At 47.6% G+C, this 18,016-nt stretch overlaps 2 protein-coding genes across 2 annotated transcripts in view; one reads left to right on the top strand and one right to left on the bottom strand.

Annotated features, from left to right (window-relative positions):
* Nucleotides 1–18,016, top strand: part of LOC147209130 (phospholipid-transporting ATPase ABCA1) — a 72,020-nt gene that overhangs the window by 11,073 nt on the left and 42,931 nt on the right. The window contains exons 11-15 of the mRNA XM_086104762.1: nucleotides 328–525; nucleotides 940–1,145; nucleotides 1,703–1,879; nucleotides 14,207–14,429; nucleotides 16,637–16,858. Coding sequence (XP_085960888.1) covers nucleotides 328–525; nucleotides 940–1,145; nucleotides 1,703–1,879; nucleotides 14,207–14,429; nucleotides 16,637–16,858 — 1,026 coding nt within the window. The remainder of the gene's footprint in view (nucleotides 1–327; nucleotides 526–939; nucleotides 1,146–1,702; nucleotides 1,880–14,206; nucleotides 14,430–16,636; nucleotides 16,859–18,016) is intronic.
* On the bottom strand, nucleotides 10,624–14,113 carry LOC147209131 (uncharacterized). Its single transcript, XM_086106089.1, has 4 exons — nucleotides 14,081–14,113; nucleotides 11,960–12,128; nucleotides 10,970–11,854; nucleotides 10,624–10,900 (listed from the first exon to the last, which is right to left on the bottom strand). Exons 1-4 carry the CDS (start codon nucleotides 14,111–14,113, stop codon nucleotides 10,758–10,760), a joined length of 1,230 nt encoding a protein of 409 aa, XP_085962215.1. The 3' UTR covers nucleotides 10,624–10,757.

Here is an 18,016-nt window from a genome sequence, read left to right as displayed (position 1 = left end):
ATGTACGTAGTACTGTATATGTTGCTCTATGTGACTTGCTGTTGTTTTGCTGACTTTCACTGCCTCTCGCGGACCTTTTGCCAACTTTTAGCGGCATTTTCGCAGAAAATTTTTATTTATATATTTTTTAAATGAATATGTTTGAAAAAATCCGCGATGCACCGAGGCCGCGATAAACGAACCGCGAAATAGCGAGGGATCATTGTATTGATATAATGTATACTGTACATACTTACCAACCATTTAAGATATGCTAATGTCCTGTAATGTAGCTCATTTTTAAGTAATCGTAAGCAGTCGTCTGTAAATGTGCGTTGCCTTTGTCAGAATTTGCTGGCCAATCCGGTGTTTGCCACCGCCCTGGACCAACGTCTTAACGGCACTGGCTGGACTGCCGCTCTGTTGGCTAACTTCCTCTACAACGGTGCCCCCGTGGATCGACCCGCCGGGGTCCCACCCCACGACTGGCGGGACCTTTACAACGCCACCACCCAGACTCTTCAGCTTCTGTCCGACTTCCTCGGCGTGCGTATCCATTGCAATATTTTTCTATAGCTTTCATGTTGGCTGTAGTTTTTCTCTTTATTCAGCGCACAAAAAAAAATGTATTTTCACTCATTTCTGAGTCGTGAGAGGCCTCGCTGTTTGCCAAGGTTTAATGGCATCAAATTCAGCGCGAGCACACACTCGCAGTTGATGTATTGATCTGCGCCACAGTTTGCGGCGGGGCCCATTTTCCCACTCGGTGTGCTCAAACACGTGTGGAAAGACGATTCTCACACACACTTCAAAGTCAGGTTTGTCGATTGCTGTTCTCGTGGATTCATGTGCTCGACTCGACAAAAAGTTTTTAGGGGGAAATTTCAGGTCACTTTTCCAAAGCTCAGATGAAGTAGAGTTTCGATTCCACCGAAATAAATGTGCACCCTTTTGTGACAGTGTTTGGACCTGAACAAGTTTGATGGCGCTCCCAGCGAAAGCCAGCTGGTGGGCAAAGCACTGGAGCTCCTCAAGAATGACACTTACTGGGCCGGCATCGTGTTTGTCAACCTGCTGCCCAACGCCAGCCGAGTCCCTCCTCACGTCCACTACAAGATCCGCATGGACATCGAGGAGGTGGAGCGCACCAACAAAAAAAAGGAACGGTACGTAACAGGGCAGATGGGACACATACTAAGTCATTAGCCACACCACATTATACACACCATACTCATCGTATTGATTGACCCATAGCATTTCTGACAGATGGTACACATATTATTGTTTGACACGTAAATTTCGCAATTTCTTTCCCTTTTTTTCTTTCTACGCTGGCTATATGAAGTGTCAAATAAGTGTATGCTCATACTTATACACTATTGGAATAAAAATAAAAAGTACACATATACAGTACGTTTTATGTGTTCGTTCGTGTTTCCGTCTGAGATCAAATTTGCCACGGAGAAAAGTCCCCTGTTGTGAAAAATGTCTTGCTGCAAACATGATTTCGTTGTAGAGGAGTTTTACTGTAGTATCTTTTTTCATGTAGTGTGTAAGGGTCTCCGGTATTTTATCTACTACTTTCGAAAAGGTTTGGCCTTTTTTTATTTTTGAAAGCCGTCATGTTATCATCTTATAAATTTGAGTGTCTGTGTTTTTTTTTTGTGGTAGTGTCTAAAACACACTATCCAGCACAGATGACAATGTGTCTACTTTTAATAAGGTCATGGTCTCCGGGGGCCCGAGACAACTCTTTTAACGACCTGCGTTATATACGAGGAGGCTTCGCCTACCTGCAGGACATGATCGACCACGGCATCGTACGAACGCAAACATCCACCACTCAACCCTTCGGCCTTTTCGCTCAGCAAATGCCGTACCCTTGCTACGTGGATGACAGGTGAGTAAAAATTTTTTTCTTCTTTTTTTTGCGGAATCAAACCTTCCCCTCATACTGGGAATCTAAAACAAAATGACCTTTATTTTTATAAAGAGATTTTTTTTTTAATCGGAAGCAACGTTTAAAACAAAATGACTATTATGGAGCAAACCGAAAAGAACCAGAGCAGCAAAAATGAAGCGCGACCCGTTCTTATAAAATAACTGACCACTGTTAGTGTCAACTGGAAACTATGTCATTTTCACATAACAGAGCTATGATCGTTTTGTTTTTATTAAACCTGCGCCTCTGTTTACGTGTAGGTGCTGCTGTTGTGATGCGCAAAAGAATTATAATGGGCATGTGGTGTTTTTGACACACGTTTGTGCAGGCCCTTGTGCTCTTTTGGTAAGCAACTGAGTTCCAATGGACTTTGCCACATGGTACCCATAGTATTGTGACATGTGACATATGGACACATAGAAGCGTGGTATTCTCGCATACATTACCATATTTTCCGCACTAAAAGGCGCACCTAAAAGCCTTCCATTTTCTTAAAAGCTTACGCCGCGCCTTAAAATCCAATGCACCTTGTGTATGGTCATAACGGTAATATTTTGACCCCAAAATGGCTCCTTGCTTGAGACATGCTGACAACGCGATCGGTTACGCAGTTGATCACGGAAATAGAGCAGCGGCAAGAGAGTTCAACGTTAACGAGTCAATGTTATAACTTGCTTTTGGTGAAGTGAACCGCGTCGCCGCTTTATTAAATACGTTTTACTGACATCTGATCGTTCTGTTGGCGTTTCCTTGAGCGTAGTTCCATCTAGTGGATGCATTGTAGATTGCGTCTTATAATGCGGTGCGCCCATTGTATGAAAAAATGTACCAAATAGGCCATTGATTGAAGGTGCGCCTCATAATCCAGTGCGCCTTTTAGTGTGTAAAATATGGTTATCAGTTTCCCATTATTTCTGTCTTTGTGAAAAAAGGCTTTCAGTTAACTTGTACAAAACACATCTCCACACTTCAATTGACTCGGTGGGTGTTGCCGTTTTAGTTAGCGACAGGATTCAAACGGACTCTGCAGCTTGCCCTTAACTGCCTGCGGTTTCTCTCCAATTTCTTTCCTGATATTTGAAAATCCAGATGCTTGGGCTACCAGGAGCCCCTTGAGGAAAAAACCTCCAGATCCTCTCGTGTTTGTCTAACTGAATGACTGCCATCCGTGCGAATCATCAATTTAACAAAACAAACAAAAAAAAACAACAACAACAAAAATGTTTAATCAGCCTTGAAAGGGACTAGCAATGCAGTCAGTCCAAACTATCGATTTTAGACACACCACAGGAAATTCCCTAATAGCTGATGGGTGCTGAATTATTCATGTGGGTCGGCATTTGATTCACATCACCCAAGATGCTCGGTGTACGTAACACAGACCGCTTTAATCCAGTTTCATCATGTAAGCGCCGTATCGCCGGGAAAAAAAAAGAAAAATCTTCCCACTTCCACCTTCATAACGTGACGCTAATAAAGCAAAAGGCCCGGAGATAATTACTGGGGAGATTTAACAGCACCGTACCCTTGCAGAGCAGAACACAAAATATTCAACTGCACTAGGACTGCCATTTCCAGAGATTAGAATCTAATTTCAAAGTATTATGTGCTTTACATTGCAGAGAATTTTTCAATCAAGCGATATTTACGTGATGTTTGGGTAGCTCAGATGAAAATGATGACTTTGTTTGGCTGTTTAATCATCATCGCCCTCTTTTGGAGGACGTTCGGTGTTTTGGCATGACTCATAACACATGTAAAATGACCCAGACTTCTTGGTTTGAAGTGGTCATTGACAAATTCACTGGTTGACGACTATCTAGTCATTGCCGGGACCCTGCTGTGTCTCGGTTCTCTGCTCACCCTGCATAGCACCACCCGCATTGTTTCATCAGCCTTTTTGTTCCTAAAAATCTGCTCTTTTCTTCTTGCCAATTTTTGGCAAATTTGCTAGGCATGTCTATGAACAGTCTTACAAAGCCATGCTCCAAAAGACACGGCAAGGCTGCCATTTTGGTTTGAAGGAGTTTTTTTTTTCTTCAGGGTCATCGTCTCCATTTTAAAGGGCCGCGTCAAAGACAAACTTGTCCAAGAGATTTTATCCGACTGCGACCAAACTTGGACTGCGTTGACTTGACAGATGGGCCGAATTGATGAAGTGGAATTTTGATTTGCATTGCACTTCGATTGGGGTGTTTTACATTCATAACGATGGCAAATCGGACAGACTCCAGCCCCCTCGGTCGCCATGTTCCGTCTCCCCGAGAGAACCGATTAATAATTACAGAAGATAAATGGAAGCCATAAAGCACTGCAATACCCTCAGTCCCAACACCATTTACTCCCTCGCCCGTGCCGCCGCACGGGCAATCCGATAAATTATTAACCCTTGAAAATTGCTATTTCATTCATGAATAATTGAAAGAGGAATCAGACAAAGGAAGATGCGCTGAAACAGAGAGATGGGAATGGACCGTGGCGGTAATTATTTTAACAGCAGAGTCTCCAGGCAAACAAACGGATAGGAAGAACTAGAAGCTCTTCGTGGACGTATTTAAACAGCTGCCTATTTGCATTGTTTTAGATGAGATCATTCCTGAAATGCTGAAAATGGAACTTGTGGAGACATAGGATGGCGGATCAGTGCCATCAGAGCAACACTAATGATCCAGCATAAATGACGTGTCCGTTTCCAGGTGTCCTTCAAAAGTCAACTCGAACTCCAGATTTTATGCGATTGCTGCTAAACGTGCACCAAAGATACCGGACAGAGAGACCACGTTTAACTGCAAGGAATTAGAGTTTTTATTATCGCCTGTCAACTGAGCATGGCATTGGTGGTTGCCATAAAACGTGCTACGCTAATAGTTCAGCTTCGCAAGGTCAGAGCTTAGTTATGCAAAAGTTGGTTGTCATATTTATCAAGAGTAGAATCATGAAAAAGCCACCAAAAAAAAACCATATCTGGAAAGACACAAGAAATTTGCCATTTTGGTTTGAAGCAGACATTTTAGGCAGACATTTTTTGCATTCACAATGATACTTCAAATGCTCAGTTGCTCCCAAATTAAAACCACAAATTGTATATTAGTGGTCCTCTTATTTTTTACACCCCCTAAAAAAAAATACTAAGCTCTGCTAGTACCACCAGTAAAATTCGATCGTCTGTCCTGTCTAATAGGGAACTAGTAATCGACGGCAACGGTGTATGTTGAAGTGATACATCTCAACAGTATTAAGAAATTTGCATGTCGGGGAGGAGCTACAATTAGCCTGGGTTGTTACAGAGAGTCATCGTTATAATGATGGATTTTTTTTTTGGGGGGGGGGGATGTTAAACGGTGTTCAGATCATATTTTGGTGTCTGTTTATGGTTTAAACGAATCTCTCTCCGTGAGCCGTCACCTTACCGTGGTGGAGGGGTTTGTGTGTCCCAATGATCCTAGGAGCTAAGTTGTCTGGGGCTTTATGCCCCTGGCAGGGTCACCCATGGCAAACAGGTTCTAGGTGAGGGACCAGACAAAGCACGGCTCCAAGACCCCTTATGATAAAAAAAAATTAAAGGATCTCAGTTTCCCTTGCCCGGACGCGGGTCACCGGGGCCCCCCTCTGGAGCCAGGCCTGGAGGTGGGGCTCGTTGGCGAGCGCCTGGTGGCCGGGCCTACACCCATGGGGCCCGGCCGGGCTCAGCCCGAAGAGGCAACGTGGGTCCCCCTTCTCATGGTCTCACCACCCGTGGGAGGGGTCAAAGGGGTCGGGTGCAATGCGAGCTGGGCGGCAGCCAAAGGCGGGGACCCTGGCGGTCCGATCCTCGGCTGCAGAAGCTAGCTCTTGGGACATGGAATGTCACCTCTCTGGCAGGGAAGGAGCCCGAGCTGGTGTGTGAGGTAGAGAAGCTCCGACTGGATATAGTTGGACTTGCCTCCACACACAGCCTGGGTTCTGGTACTAGTTCTCTCGAGAGGGGTTGGACTCTCTTCCACTCTGGAGTTGCTCATGGTGAGAGGCGCAGAGCAGGTGTGGGCATACTCATTGCCCCCCGGCTCAGTGCCTGTACATTGGGGTTCACACCGGTAGACGAGAGGGTTGCTTCCCTCCGCCTTCGGGTGGGGGGACGGGTCCTGACTGTTGTTTGTGCATATGCACCAAACGGCAGCTCAGCATACCCACCCTTTTTGGAGTCCTTGGAGGGTGTGCTGGAGAGTACTCCTGCTGGGGACTCCCTTGTTCTGCTGGGGGACTTCAATGCTCACGTGGGCAATGACAGTGAGACCTGGAGGGGCGTGATTGGGAGGAACGGCCCCCCCGATCAGAACTCGAGTGGTGTTTTGTTATTGGACTTCTGTGCTCGCCACGGATTGTCCATAACGAACACCTTGTTCAAACATAAGGGTGTCCATATGTGCACTTGGCACCAGGACACCCTAGGCCGTAGTTCGATGATCGACCTTGTGGTTGTATCATCGGATTTGCGGCCGCATGTTTTGGACACTCGGGTGAAGAGAGGGGCGGAGCTGTCAACTGATCACCACCTGGTGGTGAGTAGGCTCCGATGGTGGGGGAAGATGCCGGTCCGTCCTGGCAGACCCAAACGTATTGTGAGGGTTTGTTGGGAGCGTCTGGCAGAATCCCCTGTCAGAAGGAGTTTCAACTCCCACCTCCGACAGAGCTTTTCCCATGTTCCGGGGGAGACGGGGGACATTGAGTCCGAGTGGACCATGTTCCGTGCCTCTATTGTTGAGGCGGCCAATCTGAGTTGTGGCCGTAAGGTGGTTGGTGCCTGTCGTGGCGGCAACCCTCGTACTCGCTGGTGGACACCAGCAGTAAGGGATGCCGTCAAGCTGAAGAAGGAGTCCTATCGAGCCTTTATGGCCTGTGGGACCCCAGAGGCAGCTGACAGGTATCGACTGGCCAAGCGGAACGCAGCTTCGGTGGTCGCCGAGGCAAAAACCCGAGCGTGGGAAGAGTTCGGTGAGGCCATGGAAGCCGACTTCCGGACGGCTTCGAGGAAATTCTGGTCCACCATCCGACGTCTCGGGAGGGGGAAGCAGTGCACCACTAACACTGTGTACAGTGGGGATGGGGCACTGCTGACTTCGACTCGGGACGTTGTGAACCGGTGGGCAGAGTACTTCGAAGACCTCCTCAACTCCACCAACACGTCTTCCTTGGAGGAAGCAGAGTCTGAGGACCCTGAGGTGGGCTCTCCTATCTCTGTGGTTGAAGTCACCGATGTGGTTAAAAAGCTCCTCGGTGGCAGGGCCCCAGGGGTGGATGAGATCCGCCCGGAGTTCCTCAAGGCTCTGGATGTTGTGGGGCTGTCCTGGTTGACACGCCTCTGCAACATCGCGTGGTCAACGGGGAGAGTGCCTCTGGATTGGCAGACCGGGGTGGTAGTCCCTCTTTTTAAAAAGGGGGACCGGAGGGTGTGTTCCAACTACAGAGGGATCACACTCCTCAGCCTCCCTGGTAAGGTCTATTCAGGGGTGCTGGAGAGGAGGGTCCGTCAGGAAGTCGAGCCTCAGATTGAGGAGGAGCAGTGTGGTTTTCGTCCCGGCCGTGGAACAGTGGACCAGCTCTACACCCTTAGCAGGGTCCTCGAGGGTATGTGGGAATTCGCCCAACCAGTCTACATGTGTTTTGTGGACTTGGAGAAGGCGTTTGACCGTGTCCCTCGGGGAGTTCTGTGGGGGGTGCTTCGTGGGTATGGGGTACCGAACCCCCTGATACGGGCTATTCGGTCACTATACCACCGATGTCAGAGTTTGGTTCGCATTGCCGGCAGTAAGTCGGAATCGTTTCCAGTGAGGGTAGGACTCCGCCAAGGCTGCCCTTTGTCGCCGATTCTGTTCATAATCTTTATGGACAGAATTTCTAGGCGCAGCCGAAGCGTTGAGGGCGTCCGTTTTGGTGGCCTCAGTATTGCATCCCTGCTTTTTGCAGATGATGTGGTGCTGTTGGCTCCTTCAAACGGGGCTCTCCAACTCTCACTGGAGCGTTTCGCAGCTGAGTGTGAAGCGGTTGGGATGAAAATCAGCACCTCCAAATCTGAAACCATGGTCCTCAGTCGGAAAAGGGTGGAGTGCCCCCTCCGGGTCGGGGGAGAGATCTTGCCCCAAGTGGAGGAGTTTAAGTATCTTGGGGTCTTGTTCACGAGTGAGGGCAGGAGGGAGCGAGAGATCGACAGGCGGATCGGTGCAGCGTCTGCTGTGATGCGGACGTTGTATCGGTCTGTCGTGGTGAAGAAGGAGCTGAGCCAAAGGGCGAAGCTCTCAATTTACCGGTCGATCTACGTTCCAACCCTCATCTATGGTCACGAGCTATGGGTCGTGACCGAAAGAACGAGATCCCGGATACAAGCGGCCGAAATGAGTTTTCTCCGCAGGGTGTCCGGGCTCTCCCTTAGAGATAAGGTGAGAAGCTCGGTCATCCGGGAGGGGCTCAGAGTCGAGCCGCTTCTCCTCCACATCGAGAGGAGCCAGATGAGGTGGCTTGGGCATCTGATTCGGATGCCTCCTGAACGCCTCCCTGGTGAGGTGTTCCGGGCATGTCCCACCGGGAGGAGACCCCGAGGAAGACCCAGGACACGCTGGAGTGACTATGTCACCCAGCTGGCCTGGGAACGCCTCGGGATCCCCCGGGGAGAGCTGGAAGAAGTAGCTAGGGAGAGGGAAGTCTGGGCTTCCCTGCTAAAGCTGTTGCCCCCGCGACCCGGCCCCGGATAAGCGGTAGAAGATGGATGGATGGATGGATGAATGGTTGTTTCAAACAGAAGTGACCCCCACCTAAAGCTCCCTCTTGCCCCATAGTGGCATTTTACTGTGAAGCCAACCAAAGTGTATTAGCTCCCGCTGTCTTCCCATCGAGCCAACACGTGCCGCGGCCTGTGATGATGCCGCGGGATAAATGTTGACCCCTGTGGGGCCTGATAGCACATAAACACATCTTTTATCAGTAGCCCCCGCGCCATCTCACGTTCGGGAATCACAGGCATCTCTTGTTTGGATCCCGGGGCTGCGATCCCATCAATAGGCCTTTAACATTCTCACATGGAAGGATTCTCTCCGTTAAATTCAGGGCTCGCGAGCTGTGTCAGAATCATGTTGTTTTTCTTTGATGATTCATTTCATATTGTTTATCAAATACATATTTTACTGAATACATACAACATGTCATAATTTTACAGTGATTTCCTCATTGAGCTTTTTACAATAAGTAACCTGTGGCAAGTATATTAAATTGGTCCTTTCAATATTGATTCTACATTGAATGACATGTTGAAACGTTTCCAAAGAATAACAAGTTAAGTGGATTTGTGAGCGCGGCATTAAAAGTATGACCAGACACAATTGAATCACAATGAAATGTTAATTCAATGGGTCAACACAGCATTTGCTTTGTAATTGGAACCTCTTGAGAACTGGTGCTACGTTGAGTACTCGATTCACACCCGCAACCAGTTTCTCAGCGTCCCTAAATTTAGGTCAGGCCCCCAATGTAACGGGAGCCGTGCAACGCCGACCCGCCACAGAGTTCTATTACTTAAGCACCTTTTGATCGATCCGTCCATGTATAATTCAAGAGCATCTGGTGGCAAGGTTGTCGGTGTCGGACGCACAGAGCATGGCTGATCCCGGGGAGGAATCACCGCCAAAGGAGTTAACGCAATCGGGAGGCCGTCAGCTGTTGCGGAGACGTTCCTGCATTAGCATTCGCGCGGCTTCTCTCGCCTCGTCTTTTGAAACGGCTTTTTGCTGCACTGAGGATTCAACTTTCCAGGCTCCATCAGGCAATTTTTGCATATGTGATATGGTAACTGCTTAAAGTCGAATCCCTCCAAAGACTCTTTGTCAAGGAAAGTGGTGCACAAAATGAATAAATAAATAAAAAGGATCATATCAGGCTTCCCAAACTTTTTTCAACATTTGCGTTAGCATTTCTATTTTGAACAAGGCTCATTAATATATTGTATATTTACTCAAATATTGATCAAACTGCTCTGACTGACAGATTGGAAACCTCCAATGTAGTATGCTGAACAGAATCACAAGTTAAGTGACATTCAGCAGGCCTTGGCACCAGGGTTATAACAGTTTTGAATTTCTCGATATACTTTTTATTATTTTTTTTTTAGATCAGGTTAATAGTTTGTATTAGTTTTTTTTTTAAGTCATTCAATCCCAGCCATTTTCACTGGAGCAACCCCCTCAATCCCAGCGTTTTACTGGATTTTGACTGATCTTGCAAGGCCCACAGAATATTTGGTTCTAATGCTATATAAACATGGAGCCTACCAAAATAAAGTTTGGACTCTCTTCTATCAGCAGGAAAAAAAAGTTGTTTCTATCTTTTTCCATTCTTCAGCAATCGGCATTACAAAATGGCTAAGTTTCATGAAAATGGCGATTCCTGGGCAAAAAACTGAGAAAAAGAGCTTTTTGTAAAAGAATGCATTTCAAGCATGTGAGACACCACTGCCACCCATTGGTCCCTTTTTTACATGATTTACAATGCAAACGGCTTATACTCATTCACAGATTGCATCAGACCCTCCTCCTCTCTATGACGCAAAAAAAAAGACTTAGACGTACAAGTACGTCCTTGGTAGGCGAGGCCAAATTTTAAAAAGACGTACATGTACGTCTTGTGGAATGAAAGAGTTAAATGCCCCCATTTTAAGTTAGTTTTGAATAGTTTTAGTGTTAGTTTTATTTTTTTTAATAACAGCTGTAGCTGTAACAAAGCACTTTACATAATATTATAAAATAACAATAATACAACGACAGAAGAAAGTGGGTTCGTGTCGTGTCGTGTCGACGACATCCCCGTAGAACTTTTACAAGCTGGGGGTGCACATCTCCTCACCCGCCTCCACACCTTCATCCTTCAATGCTGGATCGAGGAGACGGTGCCTGGGGAACTGAAGGACTCCGTCATCGTCACGATATTCAAGAAGGGCGACAAACTCGACTGTGGAAACTATCGTGGAATTTCGCTGCTGTCAACTGCTGGAAAACTCATCTGTCGTATACTGGCCGACCGACTCACCTGTCTCGCTGAGCGGGTTCTTCCGGAGTCCCAGGCGGGCTTCCGTCCAGGAAGGGGAACCGCGGACATGGTGTTCCGCGCCAGACAGCTCCTGGAGAAGTGCCGGGAGCAGCGGAGGGAGTTCCACGCCATCTTTTATGATCTGGCCAAAGCGTTTGATTCTGTGCCCCGAGCAGCACTCTGGAAAGTGCTGGAACGTCAAGGCTGCCCCCCCAAATTCATATCCCTCATCCGGATGTTTCATGACGGCATGAAGGGTTGCGTCCTGACTCAGGGCGAAATGACTCCCCCATTCCCGGTTCGGACCGGAGTCAAACAGGGCTGCACGGTGGCGCCGACGTTGTTCTGCCTCTACATCGCCGCACTCATCCACCACGTCACCCCTGTCCAGGAGCACGGAATCACTGTACGCTACCAAACTGAAGGGTCGCTCTTCAACCTCAGCCGTTTGAGGAGCAGGCGGGGGACCATGGTCACGACCGTCAGCGAACTCCAGTACGCTGATGACAATGCTGCGGTCTCCAACTCCTCCGGGGGCCTCCAGCTCATCGCGGACGGCTTCGCCGCGGCGTACAGGACCTTTGGCCTCTCCGTCAACACCAAAAAGACAAAGACCCTCCACCTGAACCATCGTCCACCCCAAATCTCCATAGACGACGAACCCATCGAGCAGGTCTCGGCGTTCCCTTACCTGGGCAGCATTATCCAGGAGGACGGCGGCCTCACGGAGGACCTCACTTACCGTATGCAGGCAGCCCACACAGCCTTTGGACGCCTCGGTCGTCGGGTCTTCAGGAATCACGCCATTTCCACCAACACGAAGATCATGGTGTATAAGTCTGTCGTCCTCCCGACCCTTCTCTATGGCGCCGAATGTTGGACCCTCTATCGGAGCAGCATCAAGAGGCTCGAGAGGTTCCACCAAGGACGACTCCGATCTCTCCTCAACGTTTTCTGGGAGGAGAGAGTGACTAATAATGAGATCCTCACCCGGGCTGGCCTCACGAGTATCGAGGCCATGATCACCCTGGCCCAACTGCGGTGGGCCGGCCACGTGCAGCGGATGAGCGACGACCGTCTCCCGAAGCAGCTCCTCTACGCGGAGTTGCTGGAGGGCACCCGTCCCCGCGGTGGCCCGAAAAGACGATTCAAAGACCAGCTAAAGGGTCATCTTCAGCGGTGCCGGATTCCCCCGGCACAGTGGGCTGACCTGGCCGCGGATCGGGCGGCCTGGCGTGGGGCTGTGTGGGGCGGGGTCCAGGTCCTCGAGACTCGACGCGTCGCTGCGGAGGAGGACCGGCGAGCGCGGAGGAAGGAGAGGGCCCGGCAACCGCCCGGCCCCCCAACCCACTTCTGTCAATCCTGCGGGCGGGGCTTTCGGGGAAGACTGGGCCTCTACAGTCATCGGAGACACAAGCACCAGGAGCCGTCGCCTTGTCCTGGGGGCCGCATTCCTCGATAGCGAGGGCCTTCACCGACCGAGAAGAAAGTGAAAACCATGAAACCAACCCATAAAAACATTGAACAATACTAACTCATATCAGTAGCCACCAGAAAACAACAGAACAGTGTCAGTCTCATATTGGCTCGAAAGCCAAAGAACAATGCTGTGCCTTCAAACGAGTTATAAATATGCCGGGGGGGTTGTCTAATATTTTATGGAAGGTCATTCCAGAGGGAAAGACCAGCAACAGAAAAGGCTCGATCTCCTTTGAGGCTCCCCCTCCGAGGCTCCGCTTGGTCCTGGGCACCTCCAATGACATTGGCTCATCAACATTTAATGGCGTACTTATCCTTGACATATAAAATGTCCACCTAATTTTGTGTTCCTCGGTAAACCTGCTGGCTGTGGCCAAAAAAATGAAAAAAAACAAAAAAAGACATTTGGAGATGCTCAGCAAACCTTGATGCCACACTTTAAATAGCGTAGGCAAACATGTTTTCACAATTTAACGTCGTCTGTCATGTGGAGACTACCTGCTTTCCCATTAAGGCTCATTTGTGTGAATTTGTCAGAGTTCATCAAAGTACAAAGCCTCAAATTTGAGCAAAATGCTTGTTACAAACCCAAATGGCCAGCTTCCTTTTTAACACTTTCATGCGCCGTGTATCTTGATCACACGCTAAGCTGTCCACTGTAGCTAACCTCTGTCCCTGAAAGGGTTAATTTCCGACATGTGACCCCAAGACTATTCTGTGCGTACCGTTATGAGCGATCTGTCCACCCAATTTGATGATCTGAGGAAATTAGCACTGGGGGATTTTTTTTTTTTTAACTTTTCAGTGGTTGCTTTTGAGTGAAGAGGGGAAGGCTGGTGGCGTCGAGGCATTAATTTAATTTGTTACAGCTGTCGTTATAAGATGGTGGCGCTTTATCCGTGCGCTGAACCGAATCATATTTATCGGAATAGCTTTGACGTCTCAGTCACTGTCTAATAAAGAGAAGGGAGCACTTTGTTCTATCGGCATATTGACATGGCATTTTGGTGGCATTATGAACGGCCTTATTGCTGTTGTAACAGCATGGAGTCACTCACCGCAGCTGGCTAACACGAGCAAACTCGCAAAAGGGTTTGATTGAGTTTATGAAGGTTAGCTCAGTCTGCCTCGTAAATAACAGCTATGGCATTAACGGCGGCACGCCCGTCCGTCTACAGAGCAAATGCCTTTCTTTTTCTTCTTGAACTGTAACATGGATCGAATAAGCTTGAGTATGAGGTGATGCCAGCCAGTCATCTCTCCAAAAAGTCACTGGAATTTATTTTTATTTTTTTAATTGCCGGCCATTTTATTATTGGCACAACCATTAAAAAAGTGGAAGAAGACATAGTGCCATTTTTACCATCTTCATTATTGTATCCCAAATATTTATTTTGTTATATTGTCATTTTTTTGTACTCCAGTGATTCAAACTACCTCGGGCAATTTTTTTGTGTGTTTGAACTTTTTTTTTCTTTCAAAGTTTGGTGAAAATCAGGCAGTAACTGCACTTATTTCTTGCTCACACACAATCAGCTCATTTCTGATTCCATTTTAAGCCCCTTGCCAACCAAAACAACAGCAGGCGCAGAGGAATACCCACAGCGTTGCCTACCAAGTGTTGAGTCTTACATTCCGCGAGGTGTGGACAGCATCTTTGAGCATCTTGGAAGCCTTTCAGTCGGCTTTGGCGTGCGGTCACCCTGCAATGTGACATTTCCCCGCTTTGTCGATGCACTTCTTCAAAATGTCTTGCAGCTTTACCCGAGGCCTCGGCGGAATGCTCCCCATGTTCCTGGTCCTGGCTTTTATGTACACCACGTGCATGACCATCAAAGACCTGGTTTTGGAGAAGGAGCTGCGGCTCAAGGAGGTTCTGCGAGCAGTGGGCGTGCGCGACAGCGCCCTTTGGCTGGCGAGATTCGTCGAGAACATGCTTCTGCTCGCCATTCCGTGCGCCCTACTTAGTGTCCTGGTTAAGGTCAGTAGAAAGGAGGCGCGCGAATAGACGCCGGATCAAAACCGATTCCAGACAACCTGACGCCCGAAATTGGGTCTGTCGGGTTGCACCTTGTGTTTTTGGTATCCCTTTGTCAATCAACAATTACTGGACTGTGGTGTCAAATAATTGCCCACCATGACTTATGTCCCCCCCCCCCCCCCCAATGATCTATTTCTCTCTTGCAACACAAAGTGCAATTTATCAAAATTAAGATCACAGCAGCGACGTTTGTTATTTCCCGCCGTTGCATCACCTTTGCTTTCAAACGGGCTTCCTTTTACGCAATTAGAGCCGCGGATATTTGGCACCGCATGTGTTCTTGATTGCAATTAGAGTTGATTATCTGAAGGCCAGTGGGTCGCTCACTGTCATTTCACCGTGCGGCGTGAATATAGCAACACCGGCCTTGGTGTCGGGACTCTTAATAGTTATAAAAACCAAGTCGGGCGCACAAAAGGCTCAGAGCCACAGGCGTCATTGTGTTCCGCTGAAAGAGAGCACATCCTTGTGTTGCAGGAGGCATTGTTAATGATTTAAAGATGATTGCTAGTTCACGTCACCCGAATCAATTATTTTGCGACATAATTGTGAAATGTGTCTGGTAAATAAAAGTGGGTATTTGAACAGCTGGGGTGCAATTCAACACCCCCCCCACCACTCCCCCGGCCCCCTCTCTCCGTCAACGTAATATGTTTGCAAGCCACGAGCAATGTGTAAACATTAATAACAATAAATGTAGTTAGCCGAGTGCCTTGGAGGAACGATGTGTATTCAAACGACGAGCTCTAAATGATCATTTCACAGCCTGCTTTGGTGCATTAATAATAATGGCGAGTTCAGTAGTAATTATCATTAGATGCTTTTGGATTAAGGTGGGGCAACAACCGGTCCTGTCATCATTTTGAAGTGTTTTTTATTTTTTATTTTTTGTCATCCGGTTCAGTTCCGTAAGTTGTGTCGATTGGTGTAAATGTCCCCAGGTACCAAACTGCTCTTCCGTCAGGTTATCTGAAAGTTCAGATTTACACTACAAGTCAACGTTTCATGCTTCAAGTTGTCCATACCCTTGGCATGTTCTTTTGCTGACTGATCCAGTGGTTCCTTGTGTTGGGTAGATGCGTCGGTATCATTGGTCTGTGTATGGAAAAGCTGTGACAGCGTCGATATCATATGTTCATTTTCAGAGGGGTGACATTGGAGAGAATGTTAGAATTGTGTCATTGGCGCGTGCCAAATTATTGCCTCCATTTCACAAACTGTTCGTGGACCACTACTTGTCGCTGTGGCTGTGTCCCCCGCAATGCTTTGGTCAATTTGCAAAAGTTTGAAAACATGTGGAACAACCTGAAGGACGTTTGGAATGGGACCACCATGGTCATCTCGATTCAACATCCAGCAGACAAGTGGTGTCTCAATCAAGTGTTTGTCTGGTCTTGGTGTGGCCCCTTCAGGTTCCTTCGGGCTCTGGTGCGCTCGCTGCCCTTATACATGACACTGGCCTGGATCTACTCAGCGGCAATGGTCGTTAAAAGTATCGTTGCGGAGAAAGAAGCCAGGCTTAAGGAGACAGTGAGGATCATGGGCCTGAGAAGTGCCATCGACTGGCTGAGCTGGGCCGTGTCCAGCGCACTGCCGTTGGCCATCAGCTCGCTGCTCCTTGCGCTTATTCTCAAGGTGATCCCAATGATTTCGAAATGCTTCCAGGAGGACCCAGTGCCTCATTTTGAAGAGTCGCTCTGGATCAGAGTGAGAGAAAATGAATGCATTTTGCTATTAGCCTTATACACAAATAGCATTCCAGAGGCGACGTAGTGGTTCAGTCTCGAGCCCCTTGCCGTTTGCAGTCGTGATTATGCCAAAATAATCCTAAATTGTAATCATGCTTTCTGAATCCAACTTTTTTCAGTTCCAATAATTTATGGCTATGCAAATTGTCCCTTTTGACCGTGATTGTTCAAAAAAATGACAAGAATCCCACAAATTTCATTTTCTTTTTCTAATCATGCCGTTTTTGGACTGTTTCAAATCTCAAAATTCAAGCATGTGGGTCCTCCTCTGAATGACTGTAAAAAACACAAATCTGAATCTAGTTTGAATCAGCCAGACAGTCCCTCATGTTCACCGTATATTTTGACCACGTTTTCTTCCTCTGCTGTCCACTGGCAACGCTTTCTTTGTACCCCCAGTACGGCAAAGTGCTGCAGTACAGTGACCCCACAGTCATCTTTGTCTTCCTGTTGGTGTTCTGCCTGACCACCGTCACCCAGTGCTTCTTCATCAGCGTCTTCTTCTCCAAGGCCAACTTGGCGGCGGCGTGCGGCGGACTCATCTACTTTGTCCTCTACCTGCCGCACGTCCTTTGCTACGCCTGGAGGGATGTCCTGGGTTTCGGAGCCAAGGTTGCTGTGGTAAGACTTCGGGGATGTCGCTTGTTCCTCATGAAAAAAATAGATATGGTTGACAATGAAAGAGCAAAATCATTGTACCTTTAAGGGTTGCTTGTCACTCGAGTAAGAGCCTTCACGTTACTCTCGGAAATGCGTTACACACTCGGAGAAAGTCCCGTCCTGTAAGATGAACCACTGATCAACTTTCAGCCTTTTTTCTGTGACCTTTATGACGGTGTCACAATCATTTGTCCTCAAGATGTCCTTTCCGCAGGCAAAGACGTATGACTTTCCCAATCCCGACTGTCGCCGGGGAGAGATTGTCACCACGAGCGCGTTGCCTTACCCGGCCCATTTCAACAACTCACATGGACATTTTTCTCATAAGTCAAATAAATAGCAGCAATCGATGTTGACAGCTCGTAATATTTTTTTATTGGCACCTGACGTAGCTTTTATCCGTCATCTGTAGTGGGCGACCGATGACTTCCTAGTCTCAATCCCTCAATCATTAAGAAAACCATTTGAGTGGACGTACTCATTTCTACTGGTATTTGCAAATTGGAAAACATGACTGGCCTGGTTGATCGGGTAAGGGTTTAGATAGGATATGGTTTGGATGTTAAGGTTCGCGGTGTTTGGGGAATAGTTATATTATTGATAGATGTTATGATTAAGAGGCTAGAGCCTTTGCGTTTTGATTGGAGATTAAGGTTAAAAGTTAGGGTCAAGCATTTAGCATTACACTTTGATGTTAGTGTTCAGGCCTTAGCACGACAGTTAGAGATTTGAGTTCGAGGTAGGGGTTTGGTGTTAGGGTTGTTGTTGTTCGAGACTGTTGAGTTACAATAGGGTTAATTAGAGTTCTGGGTTAAGGGTTAAATTCTAGGATTCAAGGTTAGGAATGTGGGTTTTATGTTAGGGATTTATTTCGGGATAGGTCTTTGTGTTTCAGATTAGAGATTAGAGTACAATGTTAAATTTCGAGGTCGAGGTGAGGAATTATGTTTGGTGTGAATCTCTGTGGAGATGGGTTGGATTCTCGATTAGAATTAAGTTTTCCACACCTCTGTTCAGTCCAGTGACGGATGCTGGTCTATCAAGGAGGGGAAGCTCAATTTCGGCCTACATCATAAAATCTGTCCGTTAATTTACGTGAATTCTACTCTCCGTTCCTTT

The sequence above is a fragment of the Hippocampus guttulatus genome, chromosome 2 (genome assembly GCF_054856545.1).
Source record: "Hippocampus guttulatus isolate MCC_2025c chromosome 2, RoL_Hgut_1.0, whole genome shotgun sequence".
NCBI lineage: Eukaryota > Metazoa > Chordata > Actinopteri > Syngnathiformes > Syngnathidae > Hippocampus > Hippocampus guttulatus.
This window is presented reverse-complemented; position numbering and strand designations above follow the sequence as displayed.

Coding starts and splice junctions, on each gene's coding strand:
- LOC147209131 (XM_086106089.1), bottom strand. CDS start 14,113: ATGCTCAAAGATGCTGTCCACACCTCGCGGAAT. Junction 12,129..14,080: donor CTGTCCACACCTCGCGGAAT/GTAAGACTCAAC, acceptor ATGACCCTTTAG/CTGGTCTTTGAATCGTCTTT. Junction 10,901..10,969: donor GAACCCGCTCAGCGAGACAG/GTGAGTCGGTCG, acceptor ATTCCACGATAG/TTTCCACAGTCGAGTTTGTC.